The sequence below is a fragment of the Chanodichthys erythropterus genome, chromosome 12 (assembly GCF_024489055.1).
Source record: "Chanodichthys erythropterus isolate Z2021 chromosome 12, ASM2448905v1, whole genome shotgun sequence".
Lineage (NCBI taxonomy): Eukaryota > Metazoa > Chordata > Actinopteri > Cypriniformes > Xenocyprididae > Chanodichthys > Chanodichthys erythropterus.
The window spans coordinates 966,032-984,045 of record NC_090232.1 but is presented as its reverse complement, the minus strand read 5'-3'; the positions used below and the strand labels follow the sequence as shown (position 1 = coordinate 984,045).

Sequence of the window (18,014 nt, the reverse complement as noted above, 5' to 3'; positions counted from 1 at the left end):
TTAAGTCCGCAGACGTTCAGCGGCTCGCGCAAACAAAACCTGATGAGAGCAAAGTGTTACTTTTGGGATTCAAACACCAGAAAAAAAAAAAAAAAAGACTTCTTGAAAATGTTAAAATGTTGAGGAAAAAATATTTCTGAAATAATTCTGCAGTTTAAAGTAGAAACCTTAAAATTTTGTGAAGATATTTAATATTTTTCAGGGAAAGGAAGTGATGTCGTAAATGTGATGTCCTCAATTTTGTCTTCCAGCTCAATTCAGGTGTTTGTGATTTATTTAAAGATAACATATTACAGAATGAGAACTTATGAAAACATGATATTATAAACTGAAATTCATTCTTTATAGAGACATTTTTAAATTTCAGAGGTGAGTTTGGTTGATCATATTTTCAGACATGATCTCCATCACAAAATGGATGTGAATAAAATACTGAAATTAATTTATCAATGAAATAATGACAGAACCAAAGGTGATTCTGTAACATTAAAGAACAAGTGATTCTATAAACCAAAGAAAAGCTCATGATTAAGATGAAATTGATAATTTTTTAATTCACACTGGTAACTTGCAGAGACGAACGGGTTAAGAACATCTTGAGATATTTCTCTTGAGAGTAAATTGACGGGCTTTTGTACAACTTTTAAAACTTCACATTAGTGAATCCTAACCATATATTTGTCCATCTATGAACTCTTTAAGTAGCAAACACGTGCTCATTTATGTTAATGACAATAACTACATTATAAAAAACTAAAATCTTGTAATAGTCATATAGCAGCTTCAATGTTTATTATTTGAAAATACCAAATAAATTCATGGGATTTAAGACAAATTGGTGGTTATCCTAACTTTAGGAACATTCAAAGAATTCTAAAGTTTAGCCTTCGGACATGAGAAAAAAAATACATTAATATTTTTGTGAAAACAGAATATTCTTAATCTTGTTAGAAAACATGAGGTAACAATAAAGTCCCATTAGTCAATGCATTAACATTAACTAGTTACAGTATTTATTAACTCTTTCCCCTCCAGCCAGTTTTTCAAAAGTTGCCAGCAGCAGCATTTCTGATCATTTTCACAAAACTTTCATGGCCCCAGAATATTTTGTTGTATAAATATCTGAACATCATCAAAAGAAAGAACAGAGCCTCTGCTTTTAAACAACAAAAATGTTTTATTCTAGCTTAATGCATTCTTTTTTTATCTCTTGAATGTGGATATGCTTCATAAAAAAAGCAACATTTTGAACAAAAAGCTGAGAAAATCAAAGTCTTTGTCTGTATGATCAAAACCTCAAAGCTTCACAGTCGTTTCCTCTTCATGGGTTCGACATTTCGTTCAGTAACAGACACTTTTGATTTATATGCTGTTTAATGATCATGTAATTTATGTGCGTCAGCAATGCTTCTATTGCTTGTTTCTGCTGCTTCTTCACCTCTGTTTTGATCTGGAGATTCTGTACTCTTTCAGAAGATGTGTAATAGCGCCCCCTAATGTATAACAGTCAGAGCACAGATTCACGGAAAAAACTTGTCAATGCCGGGGAAAGAGTTAATATTTAACATTAGTTAATAAAAATGCAACTGTTGATTGTTAGTTCATGTTAACTAATGTAGTTAACTAATGGAACCTGTTATTAAACCATACGTGTTATTCAGGAATCTGATATAAACATGACGACACTTGTCTTCAAACTGATGACTAGTTGATCCGCCCGCAGAAGAAGAATAAAGCACTGTGTTGTACTCTTGTGTTATGACTAGAGTCGGACACATTTCACAACACAATAGCTTGTTCAGCCGGAAGCGTTTGTGTTGTGATCCGGTGAATCAAACAATGAAGATCCCACCACAGGAACAGGGAGTTAAACATTAAAGTTCAGAGGTAAACTACTGAAGAACAACAACATCGATCACATTTGCTACGAGAAACACTGACGATTACAGAGGTCATTAGCGGCGACGGTCACACAGATCTTCACGGGTCAGACGTCCCGTCAGAGGTCAGTGTTCCTGGTTCAGGTGTTTCAGCAGGCGTAGGGCGGAGGCTTCTCGAAGGGCCCTAAGGAGTGAGCGTAGAGCGAGGGAGCGTTTGGAGTCAGCATGTATCCGCTGGTGTCCTGAGACGAGGTTTGAGTCGGTGGGCCTGGGTTCGTCCCGCTTTGAGCGGCCGGTTGAGCCTCATCAGACGGGGAGGCCGAGACCTCGGGGATGGACGGACTTGCGGATGGAGCTGGGTAACCGTTCAGATGCTGGAAGACAAAGAATCAAAAATAATGTCAGAAATGACCAGATTAAAGCATTGTGTGTTGACTTTATAGCAGCTGCTTGTTTAAATTATTTAGAGGTGGGCAATATAACCCAAAAACTTTACTATGAAGTCAGTCATTTTCAACCACTGTAAGGAAATACATCATGATATAGTAATTCTGCCTGAAATCAGACACTTTACAATTTGAAATTTAAGTCAGTTACATTTGGGCAAAGTTAAACTTTCATCAGACACTTTGACAACCAGCTATTTTTCCACTTAAGAACAAAACGGACCGATATTTAAATCTGTTAATAGAACAAAACAAACCGATATTTAAATCTGTTAATAGAACAAAACAAACCGATATTTAAATCTGTTAATAGAACAAAACAAACCGATATTTAAATCTGTTAATAGAACAAAAACCGATATTTAAATCTGTTAATAGAACAAAACAAACCAATATTTAAATGTGTTAAAACAAAGACTAATATTTAATTCTTTTATAGGCACAAAACAAACCGATATTTAAATCTTTTATAGGCACAAAACAGGCTGATATTTAAATCTATTAATAGAACAAAACAAACCGATATTTAAATCCGTTATTAAACAAAACAAACCGATATTTAAATCCGTTAATAGAACAAAACAAACTGATATTTAAATCCGTTATTAAACAAAACAAACCGATATTTAAATCCGTTATTAAACAAAACAAACCGATATTTAAATCCGTTATTAAACAAAACAAACCGATATTTAAATCCGTTATTAAACAAAACAAACCGATATTTAAATCCGTTATTAAACAAAACAAACCGATATTTAAATCCGTTATTAAACAAAACAAACCGATATTTAAATCCGTTAATAGAACAAAACAAACCGATATTTAAATCTGTTAAAACAAAGACTAATATTTAATTATTTTATAGGCACAAAACAAACCGATATTTAAATCTGTTAATAGAACAAAACAAACCGATATTGAAATCTTTTATAGGCACAAAACAGACGATATTTGAATCTGTAAAAAAAAAAAAAAAAAAAAAAACAATATTTAAAATCTGTTAATAGAACAAAACAGACCGATATTTAAAATCTGTTAATAGAACAAAACAAACCGATATTTAAATCCGTTATTAAACAAAACAAACCGATATTTAAATCCGTTAATAGAACAAAACAAACCGATATTTAAATCCGTTATTAAACAAAACAAACCGATATTTAAATCCGTTAATAGAACAAAACAAACCGATATTTAAATCTGTTACTAGAACAAAACAGACCGATATTTAAATCTGTTAATAGAACAAAACAGACCGATATTTAAATCTGTTAATAGAACAAAACAAACCGATATTTAAATCTTTTATAGGCACAAAACAGACCGACATTTAAATCTATTAATAGAACAAAACAAACCGATATTTAAAATCTGTTAATAGAACAAAACAAACCGATATTTAAATCTGTTACTAGAACAAAACCGACAACATTTAAAACTTTTAAAGGAACAATATTTTGTGCTAGACAACACTATAAATACAACACATCCAGATCTAAATCGGAGGATCACTCGTATCATCTTTAAACATCATAATAATCACCCAGCACTAAAACTGAAGCACTACAGAACTACAGGCATAACAGCATGACTTTCTGTAAAGTTGCTTTGAAAATTGTGAACAGCACTATAGAGATACAAATGAATTTGAAATTTGCAATGGCAATTTATTCTTCATCTCTGTGATTGTGATTGATCAGTCATTCTGTGCCTAATACTGTAATTAATATTTATTGAAGCATGAATGGAATATTACTCAGTCATGTTGGTATCCGGAGAGCGGTGGGTTGGTTAGCGGCGCTCACCTGCATGGGCAGCGGGTAGTTTGGATAGGCGGGTAGAGTTTGTCCGGAGGGGCAGAAGCCGGCGTAGGTGATCAGGTGTTGGCTGGGATTGTACATGATGTGAGGGGGTGGAGCCGGACTGGGTGTCATGTGATTGTGAGCCGTAGGCGCCTGAACACACACACACACACACACACACACACACCTCTACATCAACTACAGACTCATGAAGACATCAGAGACACATGAACGTGGAAGTTATGACACTGACAGTGAGAATCATTCCTGTGAAGCTGCTTTGACGCGATCTGTATTGTATAAAGCGCTGCAGAAACTGTGAATTGTGAAAGTTTATTGAAGACTCACCAGGTCTTTGAAGGCTCCCAGTACGGCGGCGTTGATGATGCCCAGAAACACTCCCAGCACGTTGAGCGTCACACCGGCCCACATCAGACGGTACAGATTCACCACGTCCCAGCAGCTGCTGACGCCCGTGAACTCGTAGTACTGCACATGATAGTCCAGACTAACACACACACACACACACACACACACACAGTTACTGCACACACACACTCTGCTGTAAATGTGCAGTGATTCATGAGCGTCGCTCACCTGTCGCAGTGGAATAAGTCGCAGCAGTAGCAGGTGTTGCTCTTCACCTTCATTTTACACGGATTACAGTGAACCTGATCACAGCAGAGCAACAGTCATTTATGGGAAAATTTAAGATGTTTACTTAGATCCTTCTATTATCTACTGAATCCCACAATATTATTTAAAATAGCAGTAAGATTAATATATATAAAATTGTCTGTCCTGAACTTAAGAAAATTATATTGAAATAATTTTTTGCAATTTTTTCCCATTGTAGTTTTAAAAAAAATATAGTTTTGATTTCTTATTATTTAAAAAAGTTAAATTTTCATGATTTAAAAATAAAATAATACTTTTATGTAAAAAAAAAAAAAAAAAAAGTCCCGCATGTTCATGTCACTACAGAAACAGTGTGTGTTTGAGACTGATTTTAACACACTTCTACATTTCTGATCAGGAGATATTCCTCTCACAGCCTCTCTTTCACAGCAGATAGATCATCATTCTGAGTTAAATGTGTTCAGAAGTCTGAAAATCTGTTTGGAGCTTTAAGACCGTCACTAACAAACACCTTTTTCTGCAATTAAGCAAACTTTTTTGGGTGTTATTCAATAAAATGTAGTTTTTATGTGTGAACAACGGTTCAGAACTGTGATAGATAACCATGTGCTGATCAGCATCTTTGAGCGGCTCAAAAGTGTTGAAAATTGTCACCACATTTTGTTTCAGTTGTGACTGTAGTGAACACAATCATTTATTTGGGGGAAATAAACAATTTTAGCACAGTTATTCAAATCATTAGTGTTTTGATGTGTTTTAGTATGCAAGTTAAATTGTGTCATGTGATGTGTCACTACCAACACATTACTGTCACTACTGAAACTGTGCATCACTACCGAAACATGGGATGTTTTGTCAAAAATAAAGTATATTGAATGATCAGCTCAGAAGTTATTATAGTGTTTGGTTCAATGTTTATTCAAACTAATGAATCCTTCACTTTGAAATCAGTTTGATAAACTTTATGACTTTTACAAAGAAAGATTGGATTCAAAATACAACAAATCCCATAAATTACACTTTAAATATTGTTAAAATTGTAATTGTTATTGATTTACCTGTGAAAAATTTTTTTAAATAGCAAAAATATATATATTTCAAAGGTAGACGTAAACAAAATCTTAATAGGTCATTGTGAATCTTCTTATGAAATGATTTATTATTGTGTTTCGGTCGTGACAAATTCAGGGAGAGGAAAAATATTCAAAACTTTCTGAAAATACAATGAGAATTAACTGCACAATTACTAGAAATGTGTATCTTGGATATTATACAACTATAAATTAGTATATATGTAATAAAAACGTATATATTATACGTTTCAAACTCTGACTTTGAACCAGTTCTGTAGAATGACCCAAATATACGTTCAAATTTACAGCTTTATATTTCTGATTGAAACTGATGTCATGTTTATATCTGACCAGCAGAGGGAAGCAGAGCACATGAACACAAACCCTGCAGCGCTCCATTGATCAAGCCCGTCTCTGAATGTTTCTAATTCATGTTCAAGAGTGTGAGGTCATGATGCTTCAGATGAACTCACCTCAGTGTAGTAGCTGTCATAGGAGTAAGATGATGAGCTGGAGTAAAACTCACAGCGGCCCTCCATCAGCGGCCTCCTTTCCTACACACACACACACACACTCTCAGTATGGATGATTTTCTGCATGAGCAGTGAGAGAGCAGCATGTGAGCAGATACTCACGATGAACTCGGCTGCGATGATGCCGTCGATGATGGAGCAGAGGAAACACGACACGACTCCCAGACTGATGAAGATGATGGACGCCACCAGCTGACGGACACAGACAGTGTTAAACTCACCGTTTTATAGAGTATTGCAGTACTTATTCATTATTGTGTCAAATTCATAATCTTGAATCAGCATCTCTTCTCTGATAATGAAGCACCAATAGCAAACCACAACCATCCAATCAATTCCACACAGACAAAATCAAGCCCCGCCCTACATTTGTTCTTGTTTGCGAAGCGTTTCACTCAGATATACAGCGCAACTTCTGTTTCATGTTGATTTATTAAACTGCTGCAGACTATTTGATGTTAATTTCTAAAGCATACTATATCAGACTCAACATAAAGCACACGTGTGAAATAAACTGGCCCATTTCAAAAATTCAGATTTTTCTGAGTATTATTTTATACGTCAGGCTTTACAGGGTTAAAATCATCATAAATTAAACAGAACACCACACAAAATCCTCAGGCTCATACAGCGAGAGCAGAAGGTTTGGGTTTGCGGTGTTTGCTGCAGGTGAGCGTCTGCCGTCGACTGACTGCAGTAATAAAGTAAATGTAGAGCTGTGGCGCCTCAGTCTGCTGGCACAGGGCTTTATGGGTGATTTACTGTCCCGAGAGCAGCACACCACACAGGAAAGGTCGCTCTCATCGCAGCGAGTCTCGTCATGTCGCTGCGTTTGTTTAATCAAGGCTCTGAGCAGCTGAAGCTGTAAATACTGACCAGATAAAACTCACATTCACACGCTAGAGCTGATCACTGGAGCAAGAGACCACACACACACACACACACACACACACACACTGATGATGATAATGATGGTCAGGGTTCAAATCATTAACTAAAACTGTTAATTGAAGTAAACAGAAAAAAATCAAATATAAATATTACATACAGTAGTGGCCAAAAGTGATGAGCAGCCTGTAGTAAAGTCACACCTTCAGCCTTTATTCAAAGATTATTAAAGGTGCCCTAGAATCAAAAAGTGAATTTACCTCGGCATAGTTGAATAACAAGAGTTCAGTACATGGAAATGACATACAGTGAGTCTCAAACTCCATTGTTTCCTCCTCCTTATATAAATCTCATTTGTTTAAAAGACTTCTGAAGAACAGGCGAATCTCAACATAACACTGACTGTTACGTAACAGTCGGGATCATTAATATGTACGACCCCAATATTTGCATATGCCAGCCCATGATCAAGGCATTAGACAAGGGCAGCCAGTATTAACGTCTGGATCTGAGCACAGCTGAATCATCAGACTAGGTAAGCAAGCAAGAACAACAGCAAAAAATGGCAAATGGAGCAATAATAACTGACATGATCCATGATATCATGATATTTTTAGTGATATTTGTGAATTGTCTTTCTAAATGTTTCGTTAGCATGTTGCTAATGTACTGTTAAATGTGGTTAAAGTTACCATCGTTTCTTACTGTATTCACAGAGACAAGCAGCGCTATTTTCATTTTTAAACACTTGCAGTCTGTATAATTCATAAACACAACTTCATTCTCTATAAATCTCTCCAGCAGTGTAGCATTAGCCTTTAGCCACGGAGCATAGCCTCAAATTCATTCAGAATCAAATGTAAACGTCCAAATAAATACCATACTAACGCAATTAGACATGCTGCATGACGAACACTTCGTAAAGATCCATTTGATGGTTATATTAGCTGTGTGAACTTTGTTTATGCACTGTATTATAGTCAAGAGATCGGGGGGGCGGGGAGCACGATATTTAAAGGGGCCGCGGCCTGAATCGGCGCATAGTTAATGATGCCCCAAAATAGACAAAAAAATTAATTTAAAAAAAAATCTATGGGGTATTTTGAGCTGAAACTTCACAGACACATTCAGGGGACAGCTTAGACTTATATTACATCTTGTGAAAAAACGTTCTAGAGCACCTTTAAAGAGTTTGTAATTATATTGTGTAGTTGTGCTTGGAGTCAATTTTTGATAACACAATGAAACAACAAATTCTCTGACGTAATGTTTTGGCAAGAGAACTTATGAACATGTGAAACCGAGAGAACCAGCAAAATAATAATAACTGATAATGTTGTAGTCAGTGTTTGCTTTTTGTTTTTCTATGCTTTATTTAAAAAGTAAAACAAAACCTGTAGCCTCTAACTTCTTTTTTGCCAAATAATTTGTCAGATAAAATACCTTCAACAAGTTTAGTGTTTTTTTCTCCCTTCATATATGAGTATTTAAAATATATAAAGTATTTTCAGCATATTTTGATGGTTTAATCAAACTTGTAGTGTCATTAAAAACAAACATCTCCTCTGGTGATCACTTTTGGACACTACTGTAAATATTAATAAATATGTTAAAATATTAAAAAATATATAACAATATTAATTGCCTTGGCAATTAACTGAAATAAATTGCAGTTGCAGCTCTAAAATTACTAAGTGTAAAATAAATAAAAAATAAAACTGGAATAATAATCAAAACTAACAGAAACAGTCAAATAAACATAAAACCACAAACTCAATTAAAAAATGTAATTAAAAACAGAAAATATAAAAACTAAAAAGGTATTTCAAAATATTAATAAAAATTATAATAGTAAATAAATCATACTAAAATCTCACCAACACTCACAACATCTCACATTTTGATATTTTGTAACTTCATTTGAAAATTTGAAAAGCTTCCGTTTGATTTCAATTTATATAAATATGAACATACTGATATGATTGGTCAACAAATATGGGATGCTTTAATGAACAGTTAGGCTGTCTGAATATGCGCACTTCCCTATATAGTAGGCAAAAAACAGTATCGGGAGCATGTATTCATAAAACAGATGAATGTTGGTTTCTGACACAGCCAGATGCGATGAGATTCCAGCGACAATCAATCCGTCTGTCCATACCAAACTCGACAACTACGAAACACGACCAAATCGATCAAATCACAGCCAATCAGAAGATCGTGTGGGCGGAGTCTCTCTGTGCTAACTAACTCTGCTTACCTCAAGAGTGTGTTTATAATTCATCTGAACACATAAATAAGATCATTTTCTTAGTATCAGGGTGTTTCAGATAAATGAAAGAATATCTTTATGGTCCACTAGAGTGGAAATTTGACAAGCATCCATATAATCATCTAAATTTTAAACAATTATCTACTATCCCACATTTCTCCTTTATAAGATGATTTGTGGTCAGTTAAATATCAAATATCATCACATTGACATCTGAATAATGAGACTGTCTTCAGAGCTGCTTATAGCTGAACTGAATTTGTTTCATAATTGATGAACCGTAATAAACAGGAAAATAACAGTGCAACACAAAAGAAATAAAGCTGACTTTCTGCTGAATTCATGACACATGAGATAAAGTTCGATCTGTCACGTATCAGATTGTCAATCATCTGATTACTGAAGTGCTGCAGAAACAGATCATCATCAATCACTGTTAACGAGCTTTTAAAGGCTCCTGACAGACCTGCAGCTCTACCAGCGTGTCATCTTCCTGCTTAATTGTGCTAACTAAATTCATTGGTGATAAACGAACCGAGGCAAAACATCACATGACCTCAGAACAAACCAATAAAACGAGTCACCTGCGATCATTAAACCTGAAACTGATCCAAACCGCATCATCAGTCAGCTGACCGGACTAAAGTAAACTGCAAGTCACTGGTGACTATCTGATCTGCCATTGTGTGAATAAAACAATCACTTAATCAAAAAAAAAGTAATCTAATCTAATTACAAGTACTTGATTTTTGTAATCGGATTACATTATCAGTTACTTTCAGCTCTGCATGTAGTTTGAGTTTCACTGATGTTCAACAAAAGCTTTCCTCAGGCCCTTTTTTATTTGTTTAATAATGACATTTTAGCAAGAGATACGCCGACTTCATCTAACCCACAAACTCTGAACACGAACGCTTTAAAGATGCATGTGAGAAGCTCCGTGTCAGTAACTCGACACCGGCTCTCTGCTTACCTGTCCTCACTCCAGCTCCACTAACCACCGACATCCACGAACCAGCGGAGGTAATTAACAATTAAAACAGACATGATGCACGTCTACACACACACACACACACACACTGAATCAGCACAGGACTTGTAATCTTTCAAGGGCAGGTGCTGTATTTGAAGGGGAAGAGAGCGTCTGCTGGAAGATTATGACACAGACAGAAGAGCGCTTGAGCTGAAGATGAAGAGAAATGTGACAGATCTCACTGATTCAAACACACACGAACACTGATTCTTTGATGGAAGCTCATCCGACTGGCCTTTTTACTGCACAAAAGGTTCTTTACAGTGGATCTTTGGGATTAAAAAAAATACTGAAAGGTTCTTTGGAATCATTACAAAAAAAAACAGCATTTGGAACCTTTATTTTTAAGCGCGCACTTCTTAAAAGAACACTATAAAGAACCTTTAGTGGAATGGAAAGATTGCATGGACGTTCTTCATGGAAGCATTAATGCCAGTAAAGCAGCTTATTATTAAGAGTGATGATAAAACAGAAGAAGCGGTTCTGCACCTGCGAGTGTCTCACTTTATCTTTAAAGCGTTTCATAATGGATGATGTTTGAGGATCTTGTTCTCTGAGGCTGAAGGTGACGACACCGAAACATCTGAATCATCATCATCCTGACGTCTTATTCTATTACAGCCATAATTCTGCAGCGTTTGACCTCCAAACTCGCCGGCAACAGTGTTCTGGTCACTTCCTCTCATCTCTGAGGGGTCAGAGGTCACGGGACTGTGTCTTCAGTGACACCCAGGAAATGAAACATAAAGCTGCAGTGTGATACGGGCTGTTGCACATTAATGTGTTCATCTGAGCGCCTGCTCTCAGCTTACTCTGTGTGTGTGTGTGTGTGTGTGTGTGTGTGTGTGTGTGTGTGTGTGTGTGTGTGTGTGTGTGTGTGTGTGTGTGTGTGTGTGTGTGTGTGTGTGTGTGTGTGTGTGTGTGTGTGTGTGTAGAACATATAGAACCGTCTTGTATAATGGAGTGTGTGCATGATGATTTTGTGAATGAGTGTGTGTGTGTGTGTGTGGGTGCTCATTAAATGTTAAAGGCTGTACTGGGATCAGAGCTCAGGACACAACAGAAACCTAAATCAGACGTCTCACAGACTAATGACACGTCACCATGGTTACAGACCCACAACTTCCCTTCACCGTGGTATCATTCTGATGGAGTTTGTGTGCATTAGCAACCACATTGAAGGCGTTAGTCACATAGCAACACCCTAGCAACCACACTGAACACATTACAGTCACATAGCAACACCCTAGCAATCACACGAAACATTAGTCACGTAGCAACACCTTAACAACAACATTGAATGCATTAGTCAAATAGCAACACCCTAGCAACCACACAGAACACATTACAGTCACATAGCAACACCCTAATAACCACACTGAATGCATTAGTCACATAGCAACACCCTAGCAACCACACAGAACACATTACAGTCACATAGCAACACCTTAACAGCCACACTGAACGTATTAGTCACATTGCAACACCCTAGCAACCACACGAAACACATTACAGTCAAATAGCAACACCTTAGTAACCACAACATTGAACGCATTAGTCAAATAGCAACACCTTAGTAACCACATTGAACGCATTAGTCACATAGCAACACCCTAGCAACCACACAGAACACATTACAGTCACATAGACACACCCTAGCAACAACACGGAACACATTACAGTCACATAGCAACCACATTGAACACATTACAGTCACATAGCAACACCTTAGCAACCGCACTGACTGCATTAGTCACATAGCAACACCCTAGCAACCACACAGAACACATTCAAATCACATAGCAACACCTTAGCAACCGCACTGAATGCATTAGTCTCATACCAACAGCCTAGCAACCACACGGAACACATTACAGTCGCATAGCAACACCTTAGCAACCACATTGAACACATTAGCCTCATAGCAAAACACCTTAGCAACCACACTGAATGCATTAGCCCCATAGCAACACCTTAGCAACCAGATTGAACGCATTAGCCACAAAGCAACACCCTAGCAACCACATGGAACACATTAGTCACATAGCAACACCTTAGCATCATGCTGGTGAGTTTTAGATAGGCAAACAGCAAACATCTGGTGTAGATAACCCTGTAAGTTGATCAGGAAGGTGGGCGCAGCTCCTGTAGCCCAGTGATGCTCTTCTGGGGCATTTGCTTCATATAGTCATCAATGCTAATCTAATTCATCTAAAGCTTCGCCTGACATGTCAGCCAATCACGTTCAGCATTACTGAACACGTGTCCAATCGCGCTCATCGATCTGACAGAGGATGTGCCTTGTGAGATATGGGCCATCAAATTGTGTTTCTACCAGGAAACACGAGTAATATTATCTGAAATATATTTCACAGGGACAGAAACAAACAGCACCTGAAATACACCGGCTGTAATTGTATTGACAAGCCATTATGCCACTCAGAGATCCGATACTCTGTTTACCCGCGTCTAAAATAGACCGTAAAGCCTTTTTTGCTGGTTTTGAGCTGGTACTCACCATCGGTCGCCGATTCTCCACCAGGTTCAGACCAACAACGCCCAAAAACGTTCCAAAACTCAGCTGCCATCAACAAGAGAACAAACCAACACTTGATTTAGTATGCAATAATAACCTGAATTCATCTTTCAGCCAAATAATGACAGACTTTAAGGCTCAAACACACCACACTCACACTGCTGCTGTCCTGGTGTTTTATTGCACGAATGAAAGGACAAAACAGAGTTCATTAAAGTAATGTGAAGTTTTCTCCTCACTCACTATAATCCCGGGATAGTATCCAGACACGGCCACATTATCCGTCTGCGTGGCTGCCAGCAGCCCGACCACCAGAATCAGAACTGAGAGTCCGAACAGAGACACTGAACACCAGAGAGCCGTCCGCCGCCGCTTCACAAACACATCTGTACAAACACACAACACAAGTGTTAGTCTCTCGGACTGGGTTACACTGGCACAAACGCCCAGTCCTAAAACGTGCACTATGGTAAAGCACTGAAGCATTATAGAAATAACAGAATGACTTTCAGTAAAGATGCTTTGAAATCATGTGTATTGTGAAAAACACTATACCAAGCAGCTTCTTATATGTAAAGTCAATTCTGCCTGAATACATACAGTACAATCAGCTCATTGACGAATAAGGTTTTTAAATGTGTATAAAACAAAAACATAATGGAGATATAATTAATTTTGAAGTTTTATTAAGTGTTAACAATGAGATTATGTGGTTTTTATAATCAATTAACACTGCTTTTGTCTTTTTTTTTTACAAGAGGGACAAAAAAAGTCATTTGGTTTAACCAAAACTGCGGTTTTACCGAATGACACTTTTGGTTATACCGAATGACGATATTTTCAATCAATGCTAACAGGCTGATATCTAGCAACAAGACAAACAAACATTTTATATTTAGTACAAGTTTTCAAATATTCCAACATTTTCCATGTTTTATAGCGGTTGCACCGAATGACCTGATGTTTCGGGACATGCGTATGATCAAGAGAAAACATGAATTTATCAAATAGTTAAGAGAGAGTTAGTTACTTTGCTTCATGACCATGTGGTCCTTTGCAGGTGTCTGAATGATGTCACATCCTGTCACATGATATTGACCACATGACTTGATCAAATGACATCAATGAAATTAGTTTTTCCGGACATTCTTTCTCATAACAAAGCAACGACTTCTACACATAATTTTAATGTCATTTTGCACTATGTTGATATATGATGTTATAAAATCATGCCAGAATAAAAAAATATATACATTTATTAAATTTTAAGATATTTTAATCACAAATGAAATGGCTGTATTGGCCTTTGGACGGTTAAACGAATGACCTTTTGACAATCTTTAAAATACCTTTATATGTAGAAAAATATCATTAAAACCTTTTGGATTCAATAAAAGAGTACTACCTTACATACTTTGGATGTCATATCTTTATAATTATTATTATTATTATTATTATTATTATTATTAAGGACTTTGGACAAAAAAAAAAAAAATTACCAAACACGTCACTGACCCAATCACATAATGGGAACAATGTATATCGCTTTAAGTTATTTCAGAATGTTCTCTGAACATGAAACTCTAATCTGCTGATTGTGACAAAGAATGAAGATATTATAAACATTAACATCTCTAAAGCTCCTCAGAAACAATTTGTTTTGTGAAAAGTGCTATACACATGCAACGGACTTGACTCGTCTCTTATATTAAATATAAAAACAAAATGGACAGTAAACATGTCGACCAGCAGCGGTGTGTTATTTGTTAAACATCCCAAAATGTAAAACTTTACTGTATCATATGCAATTCTGAGGTTAATAAATAAAACGTGTTAAAAAAAAAAAAAAGGGTAACACTTTATTTTACAGTGTCCTTGTTAAATGTAGTAATTATAAAAATAACTATTAAATTATGCATAATTACATGCAATTAACCCTAAACCTAACCCTATAGTAAGTAAAAGTAGTCAATTCATTTTACTCAGTTCTTAAATGTATAATTCCACTGTAACAAAGACACTAAAATAGTGGGTTACACTTTATTTTAAGGTATCTGTGTTACACTGTAATTAAGTACTGAGTAAAATTAACTACTTTGAACTTACTATAGGGTTAGGTTTAGGGTTAATTGCATGTAATTATATATAATTTATAGTTATTACATCTACAGTAACAATATGTAACGTGTAACAAAAACACTAAAATAAAGCGTTACCAAAAAGTGTAACCAAAAAACTAACCCTGAACTTCATTATAAATAGATATATTTTACTTAAGGTACTCCACAGAATATTTGTACTTTAAATTCATAAAAAAATGTTATATTGCTTGACAAAAAAAAAAAAAAAAATGAACAACACTAAAAATAAACACTTACACGCAGTCCTCATTTTAATTACTAAATAAACAGTTGTTTATAAACTCATGCATCATCTCTAATGATGGTCTGTTATTACAGATCAGCTGCCGTTATCATAGATCACATTATGTAACCTTAATGAATTAACTGATGTTATTAGATGAGGGTTTATTAGAGGAGCAGAACTCACCTGCTGGATCCGCGTTCTGCTGCTGCTGCATCGCGTCTGATGTTCCACACACACAGACAATTCTATCCACAAAATAAAGTTTATAATTTCCTCTGTATTTGTAACAAATCCTCGCGGTAAGTAAGCACGCGCAGCTCCGCTCAGGTAAAGTGAAGCGCGCGGGACTGACAACAAAAACTCACGCGACTGAGCTGACGGTGACGCATGAGCGGAGGAGCGCGCGCGCGCGCACACACCGCGACGCGACAAAACCAGACAGAGTTCAGGAGAATCCGTTTCACTGGAAATAAATTAATCTAGAGCTCAAAGACAACATGCAAAGTAGAGTTCAAGACAAACTTTGAATGTTGGCCTGAAAACATTTAAAATCAATGCATTTAGTTCAATTAGATTAATCTTATTTTACTCCATTTTTCACTTAACCCTGGTTTAGCAGATACATGCATGAATAAAACCATAAACATTCAATCCTTCTGAAACAATAATGGATTTCAATAAATCAGAAAGAGCTTTAATAAACTCAGAGGAAACAAATCAACACTGAACATTTTTTATTTACATAAAACATCACAACATTAAAAAAAAGCAAACATACATGAAAGAAATCTAGATTTGTAAAAGAACAATCTTAGTGCTCACTGAAGATGAACATCAGTTTTTGCATCATAAAATGCATGAGTTCAGAACTTCAGCAGGGCGTGAGGGTCGATCACTGCGTCGGGCACGCGTTAGCACTGACGCTGGCATCATGCTTTGAGGGCGAAGCGTCAGAAATCTTCCACCAGTCGTCTAGCGGTGTGGCACTGGATGCGACGGCTGCGCTGGAATCTAAAACAGAATCGGCACAATCATTCATTTCTACAGCGATTTATACAACAGAGAGTTTCAAAGCAGCTTCACGGTAATAAGAAAACTGTTAATGTCGTGAAATTCAATTATGAAATGACTAAATTCAGCCGTAAAGCAGCTCTACAGAAGACTAATTGAACTTTGCAACATTGAAATGAATTGAATCAACACTGAACTGAGCTGAATAATACCACCATCTTTAGAGATTAATTGAATTTTTCATAATTGATGAACTTTGCGGCAATGACCGTTATTGAAGTGAATTGAGCTGAATAATGAATGACTGTCTTCTGTAGAGATTACTGTATTCAGCTCAATTTATTCAATTAAGTTCAAAAGGTATTAATGTTGCCAAGTTTAATATTCTGTAGAACTGCTTTACAGCTGAATTGAATTTCATAATTATTGAATTTTGCAACATTGCCACCGTTTAATTCAGTTGAATAACATTGAACTGAATTGACATGAATAACACTATTGTCTTCAGAGATGAATTGAATTTTTCCATAAAATCGATGAACTTTGCAGCATTATCCATTATTGTCTATCAATAATAACACTATAGTCTTTAGAGATTAATTGAATTTCATAATTGATGAACTTTACAGCAATGACTGTTATTGAACTGAATTTAATAAATTGAGCAGAATAATGAAAGTAATTTCAGCTTTAAAACAGCTCTACAGAAGTCAAGTCATAATTCAGCTCAATTTATTCAATTCAGTTCAATAAATATCAATGCTGCAAAGTTCAATTAGTCTTCTGTAGAACTGCAGCTGAATAGAATTTCTCATAATTTCTGAATTTCTTCAACATTGACAGTTTATTTAATTCAGTTGAACACAGCCGAACAACACTATTGTCTTTAGAGATTAATTGAATTTCATAATTGATGAACTTTGCAGCATTGACCATTATTGAAGTGAATTGAATAAATTGAGATGAATTATGATGATTGTCTTCTGTAGAGCTGTTTTACAGCTGAAATTGAAGGTATTAAGCTCAATTCAGTTTGATATTATTTTGTGATCTCATGCGATAGTGTCAGTAGGGTCAGATCAGTAACATTTTTATAAATATTAATCATCTTTTAAACCTCAAGCGGTCCAGTCAGAGCGACAGTGACGAGGAAATAAAACTCCATCAGGTGACCGTAATGAAGAACCCAGGCACCATTATAGAGTGTCTGAACCAGAAGCAACAAGATCCTCCCTGACACCACACCAGTCAACCAGGTGATGTTGATCTTTTATCTCAGTGTGGCAGGTTAGGAGTTAAACACTGTAAGAGTGTTAGTGAGAAACACCCCACACGTGCAGTTACCCTCTTCATCACTGTCTGAAGAATCCTCGACTGGATCAGCTGACCAACACGAAACCTCTGACATCAAAACACACAGTGAGCATTTAAAACTCCTGTGCGACACAACTAGGGCTGTGCGACACATCCACATTAAATCATGATATGGCCATTTACACGACAGTTTTCAACTTAAACCGGAAAACTATGC

At 36.1% G+C, this 18,014-nt stretch overlaps 2 protein-coding genes across 6 annotated transcripts in view; both read right to left on the bottom strand.

The window, feature by feature from the left end:
• Nucleotides 1-573: 573 nt before the first annotated feature.
• On the bottom strand, nt 574-15,784 carry LOC137032666 (transmembrane protein 255B). Of its 4 annotated transcripts, none has more exons than XM_067404530.1 (9): nt 15,656-15,784; nt 13,349-13,491; nt 13,088-13,150; nt 6,479-6,568; nt 6,317-6,397; nt 4,729-4,802; nt 4,480-4,639; nt 4,135-4,284; nt 574-2,254 (listed from the first exon to the last, which is right to left on the bottom strand). In XM_067404530.1, the coding sequence occupies exons 1-9, from the start codon at nt 15,684-15,686 to the stop codon at nt 2,030-2,032; spliced, it is 1,017 nt and encodes a 338-aa protein (XP_067260631.1). In that variant the 5' UTR covers nt 15,687-15,784; the 3' UTR covers nt 574-2,029. The 4 variants fall into 4 exon arrangements, with proteins under 4 accessions (XP_067260631.1, XP_067260632.1, XP_067260633.1 ...); XM_067404531.1 differs by lacking the exon at nt 15,656-15,784 and adding an exon at nt 14,136-14,167; XM_067404534.1 differs by having other exon boundaries at nt 2,122-2,254; nt 4,086-4,284.
• Nucleotides 15,785-16,226: 442 nt separating this feature from the next.
• Nucleotides 16,227-18,014, bottom strand: part of cenpe (centromere protein E) — a 28,250-nt gene continuing 26,462 nt past the window's right edge. For both annotated transcript variants that reach the window (XM_067402974.1, XM_067402976.1), the window contains exon 56: nt 16,227-16,483. In XM_067402974.1, the coding sequence (XP_067259075.1) occupies nt 16,365-16,483 (119 nt within the window). In that variant the 3' untranslated portion in view covers nt 16,227-16,364. The remainder of the gene's footprint in view (nt 16,484-18,014) is intronic.